The 21,146-nt window shown below is 58.8% G+C and overlaps 2 protein-coding genes across 9 annotated transcripts in view; one reads left to right on the forward strand and one right to left on the reverse strand.

Moving 5' to 3' along the window:
* DCST2 (DC-STAMP domain containing 2) overlaps positions 1-5,254 on the forward strand; it is a 15,163-nt gene extending 9,909 nt beyond the window's left edge. For 2 of the 4 annotated variants that reach the window (XM_054552218.2, XM_054552231.2), the window contains 2 exons: positions 8-148; positions 4,527-5,254. In XM_054552218.2, coding sequence (XP_054408193.1) covers positions 8-148; positions 4,527-4,987 — 602 coding nt within the window. In that variant the 3' untranslated portion in view covers positions 4,988-5,254. The remainder of the gene's footprint in view (positions 1-7; positions 149-4,526) is intronic. The other 2 variants (XR_008523764.1, XM_002810086.5) reach the window with 2 other exon arrangements.
* On the reverse strand, positions 4,764-20,666 carry ZBTB7B (zinc finger and BTB domain containing 7B). 5 transcript variants are annotated; one of them, XM_024236151.2, is made up of 5 exons: positions 20,605-20,666; positions 20,332-20,432; positions 9,205-9,283; positions 7,483-8,642; positions 4,764-7,088 (listed from the first exon to the last, which is right to left on the reverse strand). In XM_024236151.2, the coding sequence occupies exons 4-5, from the start codon at positions 8,634-8,636 to the stop codon at positions 6,623-6,625; spliced, it is 1,620 nt and encodes a 539-aa protein (XP_024091919.1). In that variant the 5' UTR covers positions 8,637-8,642; positions 9,205-9,283; positions 20,332-20,432; positions 20,605-20,666; the 3' UTR covers positions 4,764-6,622. The 5 variants fall into 5 exon arrangements, with proteins under 5 accessions (XP_024091919.1, XP_024091898.2, XP_024091878.2 ...); XM_024236130.3 differs by lacking the exon at positions 9,205-9,283 and adding an exon at positions 12,898-13,037 and having other exon boundaries at positions 20,588-20,662; XM_024236110.2 differs by lacking the exon at positions 9,205-9,283 and adding an exon at positions 12,898-13,037 and having other exon boundaries at positions 20,605-20,660.
* Between the last annotated feature and the right edge of the window lie 480 nt (positions 20,667-21,146).

A 21,146-nucleotide genomic window follows, 5' to 3' on the forward strand; every position in this document is an offset into this window, starting at 1 on the left:
TCTCCAGGGACTCCAGCGATGAGGAGGGCCCTCAGCTATGGCTGGCTGCAGCTCAAAGGAAGGACCCTGAGCAGGCATGGTTACTGCAGCAACAGCTCCAAGAAGTGCTCGGCAGGAGCCTCTCAATGGAGTCCACTTCCGAGTCCAGGTGAGCAGGAAGCAGGAGTTGGCACCTGGGAATTGTGAGGCCTGAGCATGTTCTGTTCCATTTACAAAGGCCTTCCTGGGTGTCTGGACCTTTGCCAGGGCTTGAGACAGACGTGAGGGGAGGGGAAGTAACTGAGGTTTGCCAAGCGACTGCTCTGTGTCAGCACCATGGCCCTGGAGGAGCTCACCATGCCCTTGGGGAGAGTGACATCGAATAGATAACAGGGTGGACAGCACCCTGATAAAGGAGTGAAGTACACTCTGGACAGCACAGAGGACACAACAGCCAATTTGGGAAAAGGGGCATATTAATGAAGGCTTCATAGAAGAGGTGATAAATGAGCTGGATTTTTGTTTTGTTTTGTTTTGTTTGAGACAGGGTCTCACTCTGTCACCCAGGCTGGAATGCAGTGGCACAATCCCAGTTCCCTGCAACCTCGACCTCCTGGGCTCAAGTGATCCTCCCACCTCAGTCTCCTGGGTAGCTGGGATGTCAGGAACACCACCACACCTGGCTTATTATTATTATTTTATTATTATTATTATTTTGTAGAGACGGGGGTCTCACTATGTTGCCCAGGCTGGTCTCAAACTCCTGAGCTCAAACCATCCTCTCTCCTTGGCCTTCCAAAGTGCTGGGATTACAGGATTATAGTTGTGAGCCATGGTGCCTGGCCATGGGCTGGATTTTGGGGGCAACTTGGTGGTTTGTTAGGCTGAGAAGTAGAGGAAAGCATTCCAAGGGGAGGCCTGTGTGGGTTTGGAGAATGTGAGGCATTCAGAAGGGTCGAGCCCAAGGGATGGGTGTGGCTGGGTAGAGACCTCAGAGAATGCTGGGAGATAAGGTTGGAAATCAAGGTGGGAAGAGATGGGCAAGAACCTTAACTTGTCATTTGAAAAGCTTAGGTTGGAAAGTGATATGCTCATATTTGTCTTTTAAGACCATAAGCGGGCCGGGCACGGTGGCTCATGCCTGTAATCCTAGAGGTGGCCGAGGTGGGTGGATCACCTGTGGTCAGGAGTTCAAGACCAGCCTGGCCAACATGGCAAAACCCCATCTCTACTAAAAATACAAAAATTAGCTGGGTTTGGTGGTGCATGCCTGTAGTCCCAGCTACTCGGGAGGCTAAGGCAGGAGAATTGCTTGAACCCAGGAGGCAGAGATTGCAGTGAGCCAAGATCACACCACTGCACTCCAGCCCAGCCTGGATGATAGAGCGAGACTCGGTCTCCAAAAAAAAAAAAAAAAAAAAAAAGACCATAAGCAAAGAAGGCAGAGTGGAGGTTGGGCAGGAGCAGGGAGGTCAGAGAGGAGCTTGTCTTAGTCTAGGAGAAGTTCGTGATGGCCTCAGGACTGAAGTGCTGAGCGTGACTGGGATTTCTATGCTTGGGCCTGGGCAGGTGTTAGGGCAGGAAGATAAACAGGTTCTGGGGAAAGACGACTGGCCCAGTTTGAGATCTTTGAGGTGTCTGTAGGGCATCCAGCTGGAGATGCCCAGGGGGGCACTTAGAAAAGGGCAGGGCTCCGGGCTGGAGGTATATTTTTGGGGAGTTGTTAAGTTAGAGACTGTAAGAGAGGATGAGCTAGATCTTCCTGGCAGAGGGCATGGCAGGAGAGTGGGAGGGGACAGGGAGGGGAGAGGCTCAAGAAAGCAGGAGAGCCAAACATATGAAATCAAGTAGGGAGATGGGCACAGTGGCTCACACCTGTAATTTCAGCAACTTGGGAGGCCGAGGTGGGCAGATCACTTGAGTCCAGGAGTTCGAGACCATCCTGGGCAACATGGCAAAACCCCATCTCTACTAAAAATACAAAAACTTGCCACGGCATGGTGGCTCACGCCTGTAATCCCAGCACTTTGGGAGGCTGAGGCGGGAGGATCACTTAAGGTCAGGAGTTTGAGACCAGCCTGGCTAACATAGTGAAACCCCGTCTCTACTAAAAATACAAAAATTAGCCAGGAGTGGTGGCATGCACCTGTTAGTCCCAGCTACTCAGGAGGCTGAGGCAGGAGAATTGATTGAACCTGGGAGGCGGAGGTTGCAGGGAGCTAAGATTGTGCCACTGCATTTTAGCCTGGGTGACAGCGGGAGGATTGGTCTCAATAAATAAATAGGTAATAATACAAAAATTAGCTGGGCATGGTGGCGTGCATCTTTAGTCCCAGCTACTCAGGAGGCTAAGGTGGGAGGGATCACTTGAGCCAGGGAGGCTGAGACTGCAGTGAGCCAAGATTGCACCACTGCACTCCAGCCTGGGCAATAGTACAAGACCCAGTCTCAAAAAATTAGAAGATTAAAAAAAAAAAAAGAAATCAAGTAGGATCATGTGAAGACAGGTGACAGGCAGTTAAGAAATCACTGGAGTGGCTTGTGGGAATATTTTTCATGGCATCGGGAAGACCAAAACTGGATCTGTCATGATGGGTTGAGGGGTGTCAGGTAAAGAAGACTCAGAAAGGCTGGGTGTGGTGGCTCACGCCTGTAATCCTAGCACTTTGGGAGGCTGAGGCGGGCGGATCACTTGAGGTCAGGAGTTTGAGACCAGCCTGGCCAACATGGTAAAACCTTGTCTCTACTAAAAATACAAAAAACTAGGCATGGTGGCAGGCACCTGTAATCCCAGCTACTTGGGAGGCTGAGGCAGGAGAATCACTTGAACGCAGGAGGTGGAAGTTGCAGTGAGCCGAGATCGTGCCACTGCACTCCAGCCTGGGCGACAGAGCAAGACTCCATCTCAAAATAAATAAATGAATAAATAAATAATAAAAGGACTCAGAAATATGGTATGTGGCTCCTGCATCACTGTTGCCAGGAGTTTGATAATGCTTTTAATCTAATGAGTGCTGTAGTTTGGAAAAAAATGTAAGCTTGATGGTGAAGAGAAACACAGAGTCAGCTTCACAGAGCAAGAAAGTAGCTTGAAGGGGATTCAGCACTAAAAGGGTTTTCTAGATCTAAGGACAGGAAGATTTGAGCATTTAGGCAGTGTAAAAGCGTGTTGGGGAGGGAGGTTTGGGCTCCAGGGCCAGGTGGACCAGGTGGCCTGCCTGAGAAAGGAGCAGGCTGGCAGAGGCAGAGGGGGAGAGTATAGGTTCCCCTGAGCAGCTGAGCCCACTCCAGCCTGGTGGCCTCGCTTCTTTTTGGGGAGTAGGAGGCAAGAGCACCTGCTGAGAGAGCAGAGCAGGCGGCTGGGAGTGGAATAAAGGTTTCAAGGAGTGGGTGGTAGAGGTTGAAAGACCTGCCATGGCAAGTGTGCAAAGAAGCCGACTAGGGAGGTTAAGGGATTTCCAGGTAGCGTCAAAGGCCCAGATGACGCTGGAAGCCGTAACTTATAATGACTGCTCCAGTGCGCTTGGTTATGTGATTTTCTCTGGCAAATGTGGTAGCCATGAATAGGATTCACAGGTGGAGGGCTTTTTCTGGGCAGGTCAGGAGGACAAGATGGAGTGAGAATTGAGGTGTCTTTGGTAAGAGTGTCTGAGATGACTGGGGAAGAGGAGGGGCTGAGGCCCCTGGGAGCAGCCCAGGGTCTCTGTCTTGATGACGTGTTAGAGCAGGGGCAGTGGCCAGGAGGGAGAGCTGGCTGAACAGGAGGGGCTCAGAGAGGGGGCCGTGGCCAGGGAAGAACTCTGGAATGAATCCAGTGAAAGGCCAAGGCTGAGGAAGACGTCTGAACGGGAACAGAGATGACAGTCAATAGGACCAAGGAGGTTAGGGATTGAGAGGCCAGAGAATTGGATGGGTCCTCTAACGAGGAGGTTGCAGGACCATACAAACAGCAGGAGTCCAGAGCCGGCATCTTAAACAGATGTGGCAGGTGTCTGGCAGGCCTGAGGAGACAGCCACAGCGCTGGTGGTACAGCTGTCATGGCAGCCAGGGGCTTTGCGAAAAAACACTACGGGCCAGCTGGGTTTGAGAAGGTTAAGCTGCCTCCTCTTGGGATGACTGCAAAGAAAACTGTCCAGTGGGCACATTCCAGTGTGAATGGGGCGGTGGAGGTCATGATGAGTCAAGAGGTTGAAGGGGAAGCAAAGCTTTCTTTTCAGAGGTTCTAGAGGGCCCAGTGAAAGGATAAGCTGGGTCAGCAGAGGGGACAGCTTGAGCCTTGAGCAGGTGTGACCACTGAGGTCACTAGTGGTTCTGCCCTTCCTAGCCATGTGGCCTCAGGCAAGTCACTGCCCCCCCCTCAGCATCAGCCTAAAATCAGAAAATACCTACAGCCATTGGCTGGTACGCCTCGTGGGCCTGAGAGAGCAGGAGTTGCTCAGAAAGAACAGGAGCTGGATCTGAACAGATGGGGCAGGGCAGGGGGCAGGGATGCACCTGTGAAGACAGAAGGTGGGTGATCCGGCCACCCCCTTCCTCTCCTCACTAGTGACCTGGATGAGGAGAAGGGGCCTCAGCAGAGGAAGCATGGGCAGCAGCCCTTACCTGAAGCCCATCAGCCTGTCAGCATTCTCACCAGCCCTAAGCCCCACAGACCACCTGAACCATCCTCCGCCCCCAAAGCAGCCCCCACTCCAGCTTCAGAACCCTCAGTCCCTCTCTCACCTCCCTCTCTTCCTGATCCTTCCCACCCACCCCCCAAATAAACCAAAAGTGGACACAAATGTGAATCTTAAATTATTATTATTTCTTCCTGTCGCTTACACCCGAGGTGGGGGAGTTGGGATGGGGGGAAGGGAACAGGAGGGGGGGAGTGCCTCTCCCCCTAAGGCACTGACTGGGAAAGCCGAAAGTAGGGAGAAGGGAGGCCACATTGTCCCCACTCTCTGGGGCTGGGCCCCAGGTCTCCCCAGCCCTGGGCTCCCCTCATCACCTGAAATGCTAAGATGAGGCCCAGGACAACCCGATCTCCCCGCCACCCCAATATATTACATCATCACTTTTTAAATAGATACAGGGACTGGTCCCGCTACCCCCTCCCTGTGACCCCTCCCCACTGTTAGGGGTACCTGGGCAGCTGTGCAAATGGGCATGGGGGTGCATGGAAGGGAGGAAGAGCACCGGGCCCCTGAACCTGCCCCTTTTAAGGAGGGGGAGGAGCCGTCAGGCCAGGAAGGGGAAATAGTGCAAGGCAGAGCCCAGGCTGCAAAAGGGGTCCAGCACCCAGCGAGGAAGGGGGGGTATCCCCCACCCCCAGCAGAATTGGGTAGTTAAAAATCTGAAACTAGATTTCAACAAGACCAACAGAAGAGGCTATGTACAGAATGGGGGTGGATTCAATCCTAAGAGAAGAGTGAGGGGATTATTCTCCCCTGCCTGACAAGAAGCCCGGCTGGCAAGGATCTGGGAAGGGGATCACTTTCCCACAGGTCCGCAGCCCCTTTCCCTGCGGCCAAGCGAGAAGTTCCGTGCCCACTGCCTTGGCAAGGGGGCGCCGCTCACCAGCTGGGGTGGATGAGGAGCGTGAAGACAGCTCGCTCCAGTGGCCGCGGGGGGCGCTCGCCCACTCAGAGCATGGCCGCCAGATGGCGCCGGCTCGCCCGCTCTCCACAAGGCTCTTCCAACCCCTTACCCTGTCCCACACCCTTCGCTGCGCCAGCCCGGGGGCGGCGTGAGTCAGGGGCAGCGGTGGCGGCGGCTCCGGCTCGCACCTGGGCGGGGAGGAGATGGGGAGGAGGAGAAGAGGGTAGGACGCCGCCTGGCCCGCCCTGCCCTCTGGCCCCGGGGAGGGAGCGGCGGGAACAAGACATTCCCTGCCCAGGGCCGCGGGGAGGGAGGGACAGGGAGGGGAGTGGAACGGAGGGGAGTGGAACGGAGCGGAGCGGCTCCCCTAGCTGGGCGGGGCCCCCCTCCACTGCCCCCAGGGGCGGGCGAGCCAATCAGGCCACCCCGCCCCCTTCTCCACGACCCCATGACTCAGCGCCGGGAGCAGGGCGGAGGGGGACTGGGATGGCTCCTTCCTTACAGGCCCAGTCCCCCCAGTCTTTCAAGCTTCCACCTGGCTTTCCCCCACCTACCCTTCCTTTGCCGGCCCCCTTTGCATAATTCACTGCCAGGAAAAAGGAACAGAAACCAGGAAGGAGGGGTCTCGGAAGGGAGGGGCAGTCCTTCACCCCCTTACACAGCCAAAACCCCCAAGGGGCATAGGGGCGGGGCAAGGCTTTGGTCCCAAGCCCCCACCCCCTAGAAACCCGCATAGCCGAAGTGGGACCCACAAATCAGAAATACATTATTGCTTCTACTCCCCAGGAGCAGCTGGGGACAGGGACCCCACTTTTACAATACAGCTGTAAATATATACACAATATATGTATCACTCCTTGGGGGATCACCCCAATTTGGGGAGCCTCTGCCCCAATACCTTCTTAGCTTGGAATTGGAATGAGGGCTCTGGGAGGAAGGGCTGATGCTGATGCCAGCAAGGCTCCGTGCCCCAGACCCCTGCTGTGTCTGTCCTGCGTGCTCCCACTGCTTGGCATGGGTGTCCCCGGCCTTGTGCTGCTTCAGTCTGGCCCTCGTCCCTCTTTAAGAGGACTCCATGGCACCTTCAGCCTGGGGTGTGGTGGGTGCCCCTTCCTCCTCCTCATCATCAGGGGGCCCCGGGGTAGAGACCGGGGGCCCAGTGGGGGCTGACTGCTCCCAGAATCGAGCTAGAGAGAGGCGGAAGGTGTCCAGGTGGCCATTGGAGAGGTCGAGGCCAGCGGGGGATGCAGCAGCGGTAGAGGGTGGCGGGTAGTGGGGTGGTGCATCGTCCTTGCGGCGCCGTCGGGTGCGCACCTCCAGGCAGTTCTGGCCTTTGAGGTGGCGCTGCAGGTGGTCCTCCTTGGCGAAAGCCTTATGGCACAGGTGGCACTCATAGGGCCGGTCCCCCGTGTGCAGGTGCATGTGGTTCTTGAGGTCGTAGCTGTGCAGGAAGCGGGCTGGGCAGTGCGGGCATGAGTAGGGGCGCTCTCCCGTGTGCTTCCGCATGTGGATCTTCAGCTTGTCGTTCCTGGCACAGGCAGGGGTGAGGGGCAGGGAGGTATTCAGGATGGGATCCCTGGCTCCTCCTGGTCATACCACCCTGGACTTGTCCCATCCCTGTCCCTCACCATTTGTTACCCCACTACTGCCCCAGGAGATACCCTGCTGGCTTGCCTCTAGCTTAACTAGGCCTTGTCATTATCCACTCCTCTGCTTCCAGCACTGCCCTCCTGGGGCATGCTCCAGACCCACCCCCTCCTGGCTTGTTTTCTTCTGCTCGCCTCACTCCAGTAACCCACCCATGCCCCAGTCCCTCCAGGACCACCTACCTCCACCTCGGGTCTCCTAACTTCTTCCCCATCTCCTCCCACCCTGTCCCCTACCCATGGCCCCTGCCGGGCCCTTCCCCACTTGCTGCTCACCGGGTGAATCGAACACCGCAGACCTCGCAGGCAAAGGGCTTCTCGCCTGTGTGGGTCCTCATGTGGCGAGGCAGTTTGCCTGCCCCATGGATGATCTTGTGGCAGACAGGGCACTCCTGAGGCATCTGGGAGCGGCGTTTGCGCACCAGCTTGTCTTGGCTGTCCAGGCCTGGTGCCAGGTTGTCCTGGTGCAGGGAGCTTAGGTAGGCCATCAGGTCAGGATCGATGGCATCCTCATCTGAGCCCAGCTCCTCTGGGGACAGCGGGGGCCCACCACCCTGCGCCAGCCCATAGGCTGGGGGATATACCAGCTCCTCTTCTTCTTCCTCACCCTCATAGGGTTCGTAGCTCTGGGGCCCCTCAGGAGGGGAGGCAGTTCCTGTGGGAGGGCTGTAGCTGTCCCCCAGCCCACTGCCCCCACTGCTGCCCACTCTGCCCGCCACCTCCTCCTCCTCATAGGTCAAAGGATGGGCAGGCACTGTGGCCACCTCAGGGACTAGGTGGTTTGCTCTGGCCCCCTTGGTTTGCAGGAAAGCTTTCCGGGGCTTGCGGCTGCGGCGGGCAACAGGCCGAGGTGGCGGTGGCGGAGGTGGTGGGAGGGGCACCTGTGGAGGACTGTCTTCACCATTGGGAACTCCAGAGGCCGTGGCTGTGGCAAAGGCCTCCAGATACTGGCGGGCTCGCTCACAGTCATCCTCGTCCGGGCTGGGAGCTTCTAGCCCACTGCCCTGCAGAATCTCCATGCAAGCAGCGATGACACACGGGATCTCCAGCAGGCGGGCAGCCTGGAGCACAGCTGGCATGTTGGCGCTGCTGGTGGTCAGTGTGGCTGTATAGGCAAATTCAAGGAGGGCGCCTAGTGCCTCTGGCCCTACAAAGTCCAGCTCACACACTCCGGCCCCTGCTCCCCCAGCGGCCGTCCCGCTGCCCCCGGCCCCCATGACAGCTCCGCCACCACCCTCAGTGAAAAGCTTCTTGAAGTAGTGGCTACAGGCAGCTAGCACAGCCCTGTGGGTGCGGTATTCAAGGCCCTGCGTCCGGATGGTGAGGTCACATAGGTGGCCCAGCTGGCGCTGCTCATTGAGGCAGCTCAGGAGCTCACTGCTGTGGTCCGGGAATGGAATCCCAATCAGATCATCCTCGGGGCTCCCCATCTTCTCCTGCAAAGTCAAGTAGAGGGGAGATTAAGAGCGCTCAGCCCATAGGGGTCTGGGGAAAGAGGACCAACTTTAGCCAATACTTATTGAGGGATGACTGTATGCCAGTCACCCTTCTGAGTACTTTACACTCATTTCATCTTCCAGAACCCTCTGAAGTATGATCATCATCTGTTTCACAGACAAGGAAACTGAGGTTCAGACAGGTGAAGTGATTTTCCAAGTTAAGTGCAGAACAGTGTTCAAACTCAGGCAGTGGGCCCGGTCCTTGTTCCTAACCACTATACTATTGTACTCTGCCTCTGTGGCAGCAGGAGCCCTGCCTTTCTGGCCCTTTCATAGAGGTCCATCTATGTCACCTGCCCCATTCCCCATCTCTTTGGAAGGAGCAGTGGACTGGGAGATAGGATGTCTGGGTCCCAGTTCAGGCTTCATAAAGAATTGGCTGAAGGACCAGGGGTGGTACTGGCAGCTGGCCTCAGTCATTTGAAAAGCGAGGTAACAGTCTTTGTAATGGAACCTCCTCATAACCTGGGGAGAGGCCAATGAGAGAGTTCAGACTCACACTGGACCAAGATCTGCTGGAGGCCAGGCACAGACAGGTGCTTTAACTCAAGTTATCGCTCTCCAAAGTGGTTAGGACACTGTAAAACATACGCAAACAAGAGAAGGCAGCTTCCAAGCATCATCCTCTTCCTCCTCGTGCCCCTCCCCTGGCTACCAAAAGTTCATCTCCCCTTCTAGATCCCCCGCTTCTCCAGGCCAAACGGGAAACACAGCTCCCAGCATCCCTCCCCCCACATCCTCCCCTCCCCCATGGGGCCAAGGAGCAACCACCCTTTGCTGGGGTGTCACTGGCTGGCGCGGGTGCTTCCTGCCCCGCACAGATAAGCATCGCCCCCGCCCCCTCCCCCACTGCCAATAGGCCAAGTTCCAGTCCCACCCCCCACCTCCCCCTCAGCTACTGCCACCCCTCCCTCCCTATTCCAGGAGAGCCCCGTCTCCAGAGGGCCTTGGTCCGGCTCTCTATCCTTTACCCTCCAAGGCCCAGCCACAGGAGGTGGGTGCAGAGCAGCCAGGAGGTGGGTGCAGAGCACCAAGGCTGGCAGAGGTGTCAGCAGGGGTTGGGGCCTGGAAGTGGGTGAGACCTGCTTTAAATCCTGGCTCTGCTACTGTCTTGCTGAATGACCTTGGGAAAGTCATTTCTCTCTGTGCTTCCATTTCCTCGGTTGTGCAAGGAGGGGGTGGAAGTAGTGGCCCCAATGGCTCAGCCCTTCAGCCCTGACATTTTGTGGGTCTGGAGCAACTGGAGACAGTGCTGGGGCCTGGAAAGAGCTGGGCTCTGGAGTCAGCCAGGCTTGAGTTTGAATCTTGTCTCTGCCACCAGTTAGCTCCACGACGTTAAACAAGTGATTTAATCTCTGAGCTGCCTTCCTCGTCTGTAACATAGGATAATTCCACCTGACTCCTAGGGTTGTGGTGAGGGTTAAATGAGACCAAATATGGCACAATGCCTGATATGCAGTGGGGATTCGATAAATGTTCTGGCCTTGGCCTAGCCTGGGGTCAGATTCCACTATACAGATGGCCTCTGTTAAGAAAACTACTTGGGGACAGGTCTGCCTCCCTCCCTCAAATCACCCTGAGGGAACCAGGCTACTACTAGCTACATGACTTTGGACAAGTCACTTCCTTTCCTGAGGAGGCCTGTTCCTCATATGTAATATTAAAGACTAGCCCAGATGATCCCTAGGGCAAGTCCCACTACCATTTTGTCAGTGTCCCCTCTGCCACTCCAGCAGCTGTTCAGACCTGGCCATTGATGGGGAAAGGTTTTTTTTGGGGGGTGGGGGGGGTGAATGGGGGAGTCAAGCCACAAATTTCCTCTTTAGGACACAAGAACTGCATTCTCTGTGTCTGCCTCCCTGCCTGCCCTCTTCATTGCAAGGCCAGGGCTCCTGCACAGAAACCTTGGGTGAGCAGCACCCGCATGTCCTTCTTTGCTTGTAAGCCACATCTAGGCACCCTTAGATAGCTCACCTGTTCCGACCTTAAGTCCGCAAACCACTTCTCTCCCTAGGAACCAAGCCATCTGGGAGCTCTCCCTGCTCCCTTTAATCCTCCTGCCTGTACTTTACAAATGGTACAAGTGGCAAATGGCCCCCAGACTTGGGAACAAACAAAAACCAGGTGGGCAGCAGCAGCAGCAGGAGGAGCAGCAGCAACAGTGGCTGCAGCTACTTAAGCAGCAGTAGGCACCCTCCTGGGCCCAAGTGGATCCTGTCCCTCCTAAGGGGGATGGGTGGGGCTGTCCTCGCTGTCCATTGGCTGGGAGCTGGGCACTGGCAGGCACGTGGCTCACCCCATCCCTCTCCCTCCTTCCCTGCCCACCCCACCCATTCCCGCCGCTAAGCCCGCCTCCTTTCTCCCACCCCAGGGCCGGTCTCCGTGGCAACTTGGTGTGGTGGGGGCGCTGATTGGCTGACCTCACTGTCAGGTCACAGGCTCAGGCTCGTTCACCACGCAACTCACACAGGGATTGGGCAAGGGTGGGTGTTTAACTCCTTAGGCCCAAATCCAATGCCCATGGCCAAGAGGTAGCAATGAAAGAGGGGGAGAGGCAGAGGACATGTGTGGGAAGGAGAGGGTGTTCATAAGCTTCTCTAGCTTCTGGGAAACTCCCCTAACCCTTACCCAGGGCTCTAGCACCCATGCCAATATAGGTGCCACCTGGAGCTATGGTGGTGCCAACCAGGCCAAGGGGCCCTCCTAGACCCATCATCTGGGAGGGATGGGTGGGGCAAAGGCCTCCCCCTTCTTTCTGCCAGGGTAGGGCTCTGGTGCCAGGGTGCCCACCCTACCTTGGGCACCTTTCCCACCTCTGCATCCCAGAGGGCCCAGTCCCCTGACGCCCCATGAAGGCGGCCCATCCCCACCCAGTCTGGCATGCCCCCTCTTGCTAAGACCTTGTGGGCATGGGCGTGTGTGGTGGCTGGGGGTGCAGCTGTGCCAGGGAACCGGGCAAGGTCTGTTTGGTCTGTTTGCCTGGTAGGGGGAAGAACTGGGGGCCCCACCCCATCACTCCCCTCTTTCCCGCCACCCCCCCAGGCTCCCCTCACTGTCAGGCCTGCTAGACCGGCCAAGCCGGTGGGCAGCTCTCTTGAAACTGGGCCCTGAGTCAAGCCTGCCCTATCTTTGGTTGGGGGAAGACTTCAGGGTGAGAAAGTTGGGAGGGGGTAAAGGTGGGAGTGCCTATCACCTACCCTTCAGTGCTCAAGGGCACCTGGCAGGGTATGTCCAGCACCAAGAAACCAAAAGGTGGAGGCCACTGGCCTGGTCTTGGAAAGAAAAGGGAGATGGGAACTCTTGCCAGGTGCTGACCTCAGGCAGGGTCCAGTGCAGGGCTGGGGGCCACTAGGGCCAACACTGCTGGCTTGAGCCAGCCGAAGGGCAGGGATAGCAGGCCCTGAACAGGGCAGCTGAGTAAAGCTGGCCCCCCTTTCCCCCACCCTGGGGATTAGGGGAGTGAGGCTTAGTGTGGGGGGCAGCAGGCGGAACCAGGATTAGCAGCGGAGAAAATAGATATAGGCCTGGGACACAGGCACACAGAGCCCCCCCTCCCCAGGTTCCAAGGCCCCTACCTCTAGGCTCTGCCAGGGAGCCTGAGAGGGGCCTGGCCAGGCTTCTCCAGGAGCAGCAGCTTGGGGTGAGGGAGGATGAGAACCAGGCTGTAACATCTTCCTGCCAGGGATGATGGAGAGACCTGAGGCTCTTCCCAACGCTCCTGGTGCCTTGGCTGGCCACCCCTCCCCCTTACTTCTGTCTCCTTTCTCCCTCCACCCCCCACCCCAACTCCAGCCTCAGGTTCTCTTCCTGTTTTTTTGGAGCTAAGTTTGCACGAAGCCATGGCTTTGGCCTGTGTCTGGACCAGAGGGGTGGGGAAATTGGACAGCCAGTCCAAAGTCCTAAGGGACCCAGGAATCCTTGTTCTCCAGCTTCCCCCATCGTTTCCCAAGGCCTCTGGGGCCCAGGAGCTGCAGCCATCTGGATTGCCCAGTTGGGGAGGGAAGGTAAAGGGGCTGAGCCTCTTCTCACATGAGGACTAGAAGGGCTTCAAAGAAGAGGTTCTCTGCCCAGGGATGCTCTGACATTTATGGAGCCCTTCTCTCCCCACCCCAGCCCCTCCAAGCTTGTGCATGCCTTCCCCATCCCCCATATGACGCTTCCCCCTCCTAACCTCACCACCCCCAGCACTCACACTTCCTGGGGGCCGAGGCGGGGAAGAGAGACCGCAAGCCACGAAGGGGGAAGGAGGCGAGGGGAGTTGGCTGCTTCCCGGTGCTGTGGGGGTTAAGTCTCTGCCCAGCTCCAAATCCCCCAGTCCTGGTTCTGGGGCTCCTGAAATGAGGGAGACCTTAATGCTTCCCTACATTTTCTTTCCATGACACCAGCCCTTGCCCATAGCCCCTTAGTCCCCATCAAGGGAAATATGAGGGAGATAAAAGATGGCGGAGGAAGGAATGGGGGCAACTCTCTCAGCCTTCGTGCCGCCACATTTGGGTATTCCCTGCCATCATCCAGCCCTCACTCTTGCCCCTCTCTTGGCCTCCTGGTTCTTCCCCTCATTGCCTCCTCCGACCCTTGTCTTCCCCCCGCAAGTCCACCCTTTGCTTTCCTTCCTTCAGCCCTCCCGAACTCCGCACCCTCTCCACCACAACAGTGTCCCTAGGCCTCCTCCCAGGAACTGTCCCTGCCTCTCCTTTCTCTTCCCCTTGGTTGTCTCTTGCTCAAACTTCTCCACTTTCTCCATTGGCCCCCTGCTCCAAGCATCCATTCCCTTCTCCCCAGGCATGTGAGGGGTGGAGAGCCGCAGAGGAATTAAATCAGGGACCAGGCCTGCCTTCCAATGCCTGGTCTTGCCAAAAGATGGTTGAGTTTAGGGCACCCACGCCCCACTTTTGGATGAAGCAGGGGACCACAATTTGGGAGCCAGTTGGGGAGAATGAGTGGTGGAGGGGGGTTTGCAGCGAGAGCGGATGTGGGGTGGGGGTGGGGGGACAACCTGTGCCTCTCTGCCCGTCAGAGTTTCCAGCCCTGGAGCTGCTGGACTTTCCCCGGAGGGTGCCCACCCTGGACCAGGCAATTGTCCACTTGGACAGACTCTGGCCATCAGGATTCTCAGCAGGGTCTGCCTGGACAGTGCCAGCTCCCCTTAGGGCCTGAGGAGACCGCACAAGGTGCCAGGGTCTGCCCTGTGCCCACCCCCTCCCCCCCAGCCTAGTGTCTCCGGCTGGGTAACCGAGCTGGCTGGTAACCCCACACCCGCCAAGCCGCCGGCAGAAACCTGAGCCCCCCAGCCCCAGAGGACACCCCAGCCCGATCTCCGGAGCCCGGCTCTCTGCCAGCCTGTCCAGCCTCCTGGCCTGGCCCAGCAATCACTCAGTCCCTATAGGCCCCTCTTCTGCCTCTCCTGATCTGCTCGGGTTCCCTTAAACACTGAAGCCTCCCCACATTCCCGCTTCTCAAGCCCTCAGTTCCCTAAACTCTCTTGTGAAGTCTGGGTACCCTCTTCCTGGCCTGTTTTTCAGTCCTCTGACCCTTGGCTAATTCTAGGCCTCCAAGCCCCCCTGGGGCCTGATCTCCCAAGCCAGAGCAGGGCCTACTCACCTGAACGCTGAGGGGCCTGGCGGCAACTCCTCCTGGCCCCTGGGGGCAGCAGGTTGGGACAGGTGGGGGAGGGCCAGGCTTGGGGGGAGGTAGGGTGGCTGTTCCCCGCTCCAGCTCCCTCCTTCAAAGGGGCCGCCCACGACCTGGCCCAGCCCCTCCCCCCTACAGCCTTAACCCTCTGGGTGCTGTCCCCCCTCCCCCCAGCTTGGAGGGAGGGGTTACCGGAGGGCTGGCGGCGTGGGAGAGGGCCCAGAGTCTCTGCCTGTGGTGCCTGAAGCCCCAGCAGAACCCACCCACTCCTGTCCTTACTCAGTCCTAAAAGAGGAAAAAGGTGAGGGGTAGGAAAGGTAGGAGCTGGGACAGTCCAGGAGGACAGAGATGAGGAGGAGCAATGGGAGAGGCTACTGGAGGTGGGACCAGGAGAAGGAAGAAGGGAGGGGAGGGGACAGAGGCGGCAGTGGCCAGAAGAGGGAGGAGGGGAACCCTGGACAGTCAGTGCCAGGGGTGACAGGTGCCTGGGACCCAGCCCCTCAGAGTATGTGGGATGAGGACCACAAGGAAGCCCTCTAGACCCCAGCAGGCTCCTCAGTCCCCCTGGGAGCTGGTCAAATTCTCCCTACCCTGTACTGGGCTGGGGCCCTCAGGGGCTGGGCAAGGCGGCACCCCGCCCTCCCCATAGCCTCACCCCAAACCCACTCACATACCACAGTTCCTCGCCCGGGTGCCAACCCCTGCCAACCAGGCCAGGGGGCAGCACTCATGCCAGCCCCCAATAGCCAGGGTGATCAGGGGGAACAGAGCTGGCCTGAGGGGGATAGACAGATTGGGGGAGCTGTGGGCACCGAAAGAGGAAGGAGCCGGGAGGGGGCATCTGCTGGGAAGCGCCTAGCCCCACCCCTTGCGCAAGCTGCTGCCACCCTGGCCGGTTGGGTGGGACCCGCCTGGGCCCGAGGGGCAACTCAGGAGAGCTCTGAGCCCAGACATGGATGGGCCACCAAGTTTCACTTAACTCCTGGGGTCCCTTATTCCTGGAATGAGGGGTGCCCTAGTGTCCCCCAGACACTAGGCCATCCCAAGTCCTGCTAGGCTTGGGGGTACCATAGAAATGCCCCCTAAAGTATCCCCTCCCCTTTCCCCCAACAGCTGCTGGCTCAATGCCGCTGGCCTGCTGCCCCTCACCAGCTCCCGGCCCGGTTGGCACCTACCCACCAGGATGCTGGCAGTCCTGCCCTCCTCTCCCTCCTACCCCCCTGCTCCCAGCACCCCATGCCAACTGTGGGCCTGAGGTGGGGGAGGGTCACCCTGTGCCTTGGTGCCAGCCAGACGGGCCCAGGCCCCTAGGCCCTACAGATAAGGCCTAAGACCCTGTTCTCCAGCCACCTCCTCAAGGGGTAGCACACTGGTCAGGGCCTACACAGAGAGAGCCTAGGAGGCAATGGACAGCCCTGTGAGCAGTTAATGAAGGCTCCACACCCCAGGGTGGGGGCCAGTGTCTCTCCCTACCACCAGGTGCCAACCTCCCGGCATTGCCCCTGCCCAAGCATTTGCTTGGGCACCAAAGTCCCTGCAATTCCTGAGAGCCCTAGTGCCTGCAGCCTGCGAGGGAGTGGGGTGGGGCTGCTCTCTGCCCTTTGATCCCCATAAAGGGAGGGAACCAGCCTAGAGGGCAGGGGGCAGGGAGGGAGTTCATGGGGCCCCTCTGTTTCACCCCTGCCAGGGGCAGCAGGGCAGGGTGTGGGCATCTTTTGGGTGGGGCCCTAAGGTGAGGACGGGTAGCATGTCTCAGCAAGGGAGATGAATGTCAGTCATAGGTACACGGCATCCCATGGCAATGCGATAGCAAGAATAAAGTGGGGGGATGCAGAGGGTACCCACATTCCAACCCATCCCAGTTCTGGCTTTCACCCTCATCCAGAAACACTTCCAGACTCAGCCAAATTGAGAGCTCAAGGACTACAACTCCCAGTGTGCACCACAATTGCTTTGTATGTACCTTGGGAGTTGTAGTCCCCCCTTGAGAAGCTCTGGGTTCTCCTCTTCCCCAGAGCCTTGCTGATGGGTGGGAAGGGCAGATGACTTGGTCATGAATCTCCAAGGGGGCTAGGTTTAAGAAGAGGTAAAAGGCTAGGATGTCCATGGTGGAGGAAAGAGGACCCCTGCTCCCAAGCAAAGGGGGAGGAAAGGAGGAAGGAAGGAGGAGAGGATGTCTGTTGAAAGGGGCATATGGGTGGGGAGGAGTTGGGGGGACGGTGGAAACAGGAAGGAAACTGAAGCCAGAGACATGAGGTCGAAAGTAAGGGCCTGGGGGAGCCCCACTCTGAGGCCTGTCAGGGACTGGGATGGCATTTCCCCATGTCATTCTGTTGGCCTGGGAGGAAGAAGAGGAATCAGTGATGTCAAAAGATAGCAAATTGATATATTTATGGGGGATCACTGTTTCATTTGCCTGCCATCAGCCCTCTTTTGCCTGGGGCACCTTCGACCCCTGAATCTGGCACAGGTATTTGCTGACTGGGAAGCTCTGAAGGCTGACCTGGTTCTGGGGAAGATAGCAGGCAAAGGAAGGGGTTTGGGGAGATCAGGGCTAGGCCTGATGGTGAATATGGTAGAGGTATATGTGGGGTTAGGCCCAGGTGTGGTCAGGGCAAGTGCTGGCAAATGAGAATGCTATCCTCCAGAGCAGAACCATGGCATCTGGAGGCCTCAGGGAAGAGAGGGCTAAGATGTCCATCCCAAACTGTGGGACAGGATGAAGAGGGCAGCCCTCTCTGGTCTCCCTGGGGAATTTGTTAAAGGTAGCTTTGTCCCTGTGCCAGTGAATATTAAAGATGGCAACTCAGGGGGCCAGGTGGTAGCTGGGTGCCTTTCCCTAGTAGAGGTGGAGGTCAGAAGTGGGCAGAGGACCTGCTTCGAAGCCACATTTCCTGGGCTCCCCAAGGCTCTGGGACAGATGCTGGCAGGCCCCAGCCAAGATTCTTGCCAAGATCTAGGCCTGGCTGGGTGTGGGGGTCTTTCTTGTCCCCACCCCACCAAACACTTGATGGTGGATGACAGCAGCTCTATCCCCTTCCTCCCAGTCCCCCGGGCCCGCCTGGGCGCCTGGCCGCTTCTGTGTTGGCAAGAGTTGGGGGGAGGGGGCAGCGAGGCAACTTCAAACTGTCCGGGCAAAACGTCAAGTTTACTCACGAGTTTACTCAGCACAAGGAGGGGGAAGAGGCCAGGGCGGGCACACCCCATGCCAGGGTCCTATCCATCTGCCTGTCCCCACCTTCCTCCCCCACTGTTCTCTCCCGCCCTAGGCCAAAACAGGCATAGGCCCTAAGGCCTGGTGTCAGGGCAGTCTTAACTCTCAGGAAGGTCAGGGAGCCAAGCCGGGCAGAGGCAGGAAGCCCCGCAGCAGGCCCAGAGGCTTCTGTCAGAGGGCAGTGCCCTGCCTGGAGCCCATTCACTACTCATCTTGGGGCCTTGGTCTTGGGCCAGAAGAATTGGGTCTCTCAGCCATTAAGAAGGGGGCAGTACCAGGCCAAATCTCCTCCATCTGAGCAGTCCCCTGGGCAGTGACTTCTGACCCCAAATGCGCAGTCCTAGGCTGTCCCTCAGTCTGATGCCATCCAGGCAGCCATAGGATCAGGGGCTGGTTCTCTCAGCCTTGGCTTGGAATGGGGGGCTGGCACCCTATCTGACCTACTTCCCTTTCCTCCCCACCTGCTTTCATTTGCTTCTCTCCCCCAGCCTTCACTGTCCCCACCCCAGAGCGCTCCGCCCCCCATGCCTGCTGGGCCCCCTCCCCCACCCTTCCCCAGGGTGCCAAGTGCAGGCACACAAAGGGCCTGATGGTGCATTGTTAGCCCAGCCCCCGCTGCCCGCCGCGCCCTCCCTGGGCAGGCACTAGGCCAAGGAGGAGCTGGGGGCCCTGGGTGCCAGGGGGCACCATGGGGAAGAAGGGGACAGCACCTGTCTTCCAGACACTGGGGTCTACATCAGCCAGAGCTGAGTAGTGATGAGAGTCCCATTACAGCAAGCCTGTCTCCTTGACACCTGAGCCTAGTGGGCACTGCCTTCTTTCTTCCCCAGAGCCCCATTCTGGTGGTATTAACCCCTTTTTGACCCCTGTGCCAAGGCTGGGGGTGTGTGGTACCCAAGGGAGGGGACAGTGTCTGGGGGTGCCAGCAGGTTGTGTTGTGCCCACAGCAACCATGTAACAGAGGCACACTGGGGGAGCTGGGGTCCCGGGGGCCAGGGACTGAGGCACTGACAGAGATTTCTCCTTGTTTCATCAGCTGCTCCAGGGGGAGCCCCCTGCCCTTCTCCCCAGTTACCACTAAGGAGGAACACTAACTATCACCCAGACATAGTCACAAATATGTCCCTCTCTAGCGCAGCACAACACTCCTTATGCCCACTCTCTCCTCCCCAACCTGATGTCCACTCCATGCCAGCTCTCCCAGCAGTGCCAGGCGGGTGCAGGGGTGACCAAACCAGTTGGTGTGTGTGGGGCAGCAGGAGGCAACCCCATAATCCTCCAGGCCTCATCCCCACACTCACACATACTCCCTTAGGGAACAGACAGTTCCCATCCTGGTTTAACCCCTCACAGCCCAATCTGGTTCCCCCGCCCCTGATAATCGGTCTCCCTCCTCCAGGAATAAGTTGGGGGAAGGGGGAATAGCTGCGCTGACTCATTCCCATTCTCGGCTGCAGCTAGGGGTCTCCAAGGCATTCGGGCGGGGGTCAATTCAAGAACACCCTCCACCTGGCCCGGAAGCCAGGACAGCCTGCCGGTCTCCCCCTCTCCCCAGCACCCACTTCCGGTGTCCCAAACTAGGTCAGCAGCACTCGTTTCCTGTGGGTCAGCTAGCACCGGCGCCTCTGCCCCTCCCCTGCTCCGGACCCAGGCTCCCCCCCCGCCCCCCAGGGCGCCCCGAGGTCTCACCACGTCTCAGCCGCCCTTTGATACGTGGGGGTTGTGCGGGGCGGGGGGCAGGGGACCCGCCCTCTCTCTAAACACCAGCAGGGCCGGGGCGCCTGGGCAGGCACGTGTCCGGGCACAACCCGCTGCCCACGCCGCCCCCCCACTCCCGCCCCCACCTCGCTCTGGCCGGGACACGTCGCTCTCTTACTTGGGATGGGGTGGGAGGAGGGAGAGAAAGCTGGAAATTAAAAGCAGCGCCCCCCACCCCTTTGAATGGCAGCCTTCTGCCAGGCGCACTCTGTAGGTTCTACAACACAGTAGCGACCCCCACTCTGGGCTGGGGCAGGTGCGCCGGCGCCGGTGGGGGGACGGGTAGTAGGTAGGAGAATTCTTCCTAGTCACCCGCCCTCGCTCTCGGGTTCAGGGGGCATGAGCTGGCGTGGAAAAGGTAGCGGCAGGACTGGAGCCTGAAGGAAGGGAGTGGGATTGAGGGACAGGGAAGAGAGCGGTCGTTCTATGTCGGTTCAGAGGTTGTTGCTGAGCCCCACCACCACTGGAGAGAGCGCGGCTCTGGAAGCGCAAGAAACCGAATAGTCCAGCCGGTAACTTTCCCCCAAGCCGCGGCTCCTCCTGCGCCCCCCCAACCCCCATGCAACTGGCCTGGGGCCAACCCACCGCGCCAGGGGGCGCGGGGTGGGGGGGTGCGCGTTGTCCTAGTTAGAGTCCGTCAGCGTTTCCACTCCCTCAACTCGGTCCGGTCTGGGGTCTCCCCCTAAAGTCACGAAGGAGACTGGGGGAACGCTCAGCGTCGCCTCACCCCCTCTCCATCCCGAAGCCGCCTGTCTGTCTGATCCCAGAAGTGCAGATAAACTTTCTGGGGACCCTCCGCCTACGGTTGGGGGGCATCCGCAGTTCCTTCTCTGTCTTTCCTACCAGTTAAAACCAATTCCAGAGACCCGGGGTGTTGGGAAAGCACAGGGAAGGGGAGTGGTGGGAATGTGATATGCATGCGTGTGTATGTGGGGGTCCCACTTACAGGACGGACGAAGGACACTGCAGTAGTCTCGAGCCTAGTGAACCCTGAGCCAGGAGAGAAAAGTGGGGTACACTCACCTCTCAGCCGTCGGGTCCGCTGGCTGGAGCTGCTGAGGCTCAGGGTGTGGGAAGAAGCGCGTCCCCCACCAGGCCCGGGGGCTTGGGGCCCTGCTCCGGTCCTGGTCAGAAGGCCGCGGTCAGTTGCTCGCCGCTCGCTGCTGGGGGGCTCCTCCTCCGCCGCCCTCTGCCTCCTCCTGCCGCCCGCCCCCCCTCGGCCGCCAAGAGCCGTACATTAACCTGGCTCCCACCCGCCCCCCCCCAGGGCCCGCCTCACCTGTCCTGCTGTCTCACCTGTCCTCCAGCTTGCTTTCCCCCCATCCCTCCCCTCCCTCCCCCCGCCCCTGCCACCCCCCAAACTCCCCCCCCCAACACTTAGCAACACCCTCTGTCACTTCCTGGTTTTTCACCCGCCCCCCCAGGCCCCCTCCCTCCGCCCAATAAGGACATAAACTTCAACCCCTTCGTCCAGCCAGTCCCTGCAGAGCGCAGATGGGTCCCTCCCTCCTTTTTTGCCCCCTTCTCCGAACTCTTACTTAGCTCTTCTAGCCTTTCCCACCCTCCTCCTTTCCCTCCTTCTTTCTCTCTGTCTCCCTTCACCTGCCGCGGTCCCTCTTTCCCCCCCCTTTCTCCTGCCCCTATCTCTCTCAGTCCACCTTAACTCAAACTCCGCCCCCGGCCCCCATCCAGCCCTTTGCTGCTGCTCTGCCCGCCCCCTGCACGCCACCGCCCTGTCCGCTCATTGGCCTGAATACCCACTCATCTCCCGTAGGTCTCGCCTTGCGTTCGTCCAGGGAGGGGGCGGAGCCGAGGGGCTGGCCTGGAACCTGGAGGGG

The sequence above is a fragment of the Pongo abelii genome, chromosome 1 (genome assembly GCF_028885655.2).
Source record: "Pongo abelii isolate AG06213 chromosome 1, NHGRI_mPonAbe1-v2.0_pri, whole genome shotgun sequence".
Taxonomy (NCBI): domain Eukaryota; kingdom Metazoa; phylum Chordata; class Mammalia; order Primates; family Hominidae; genus Pongo; species Pongo abelii.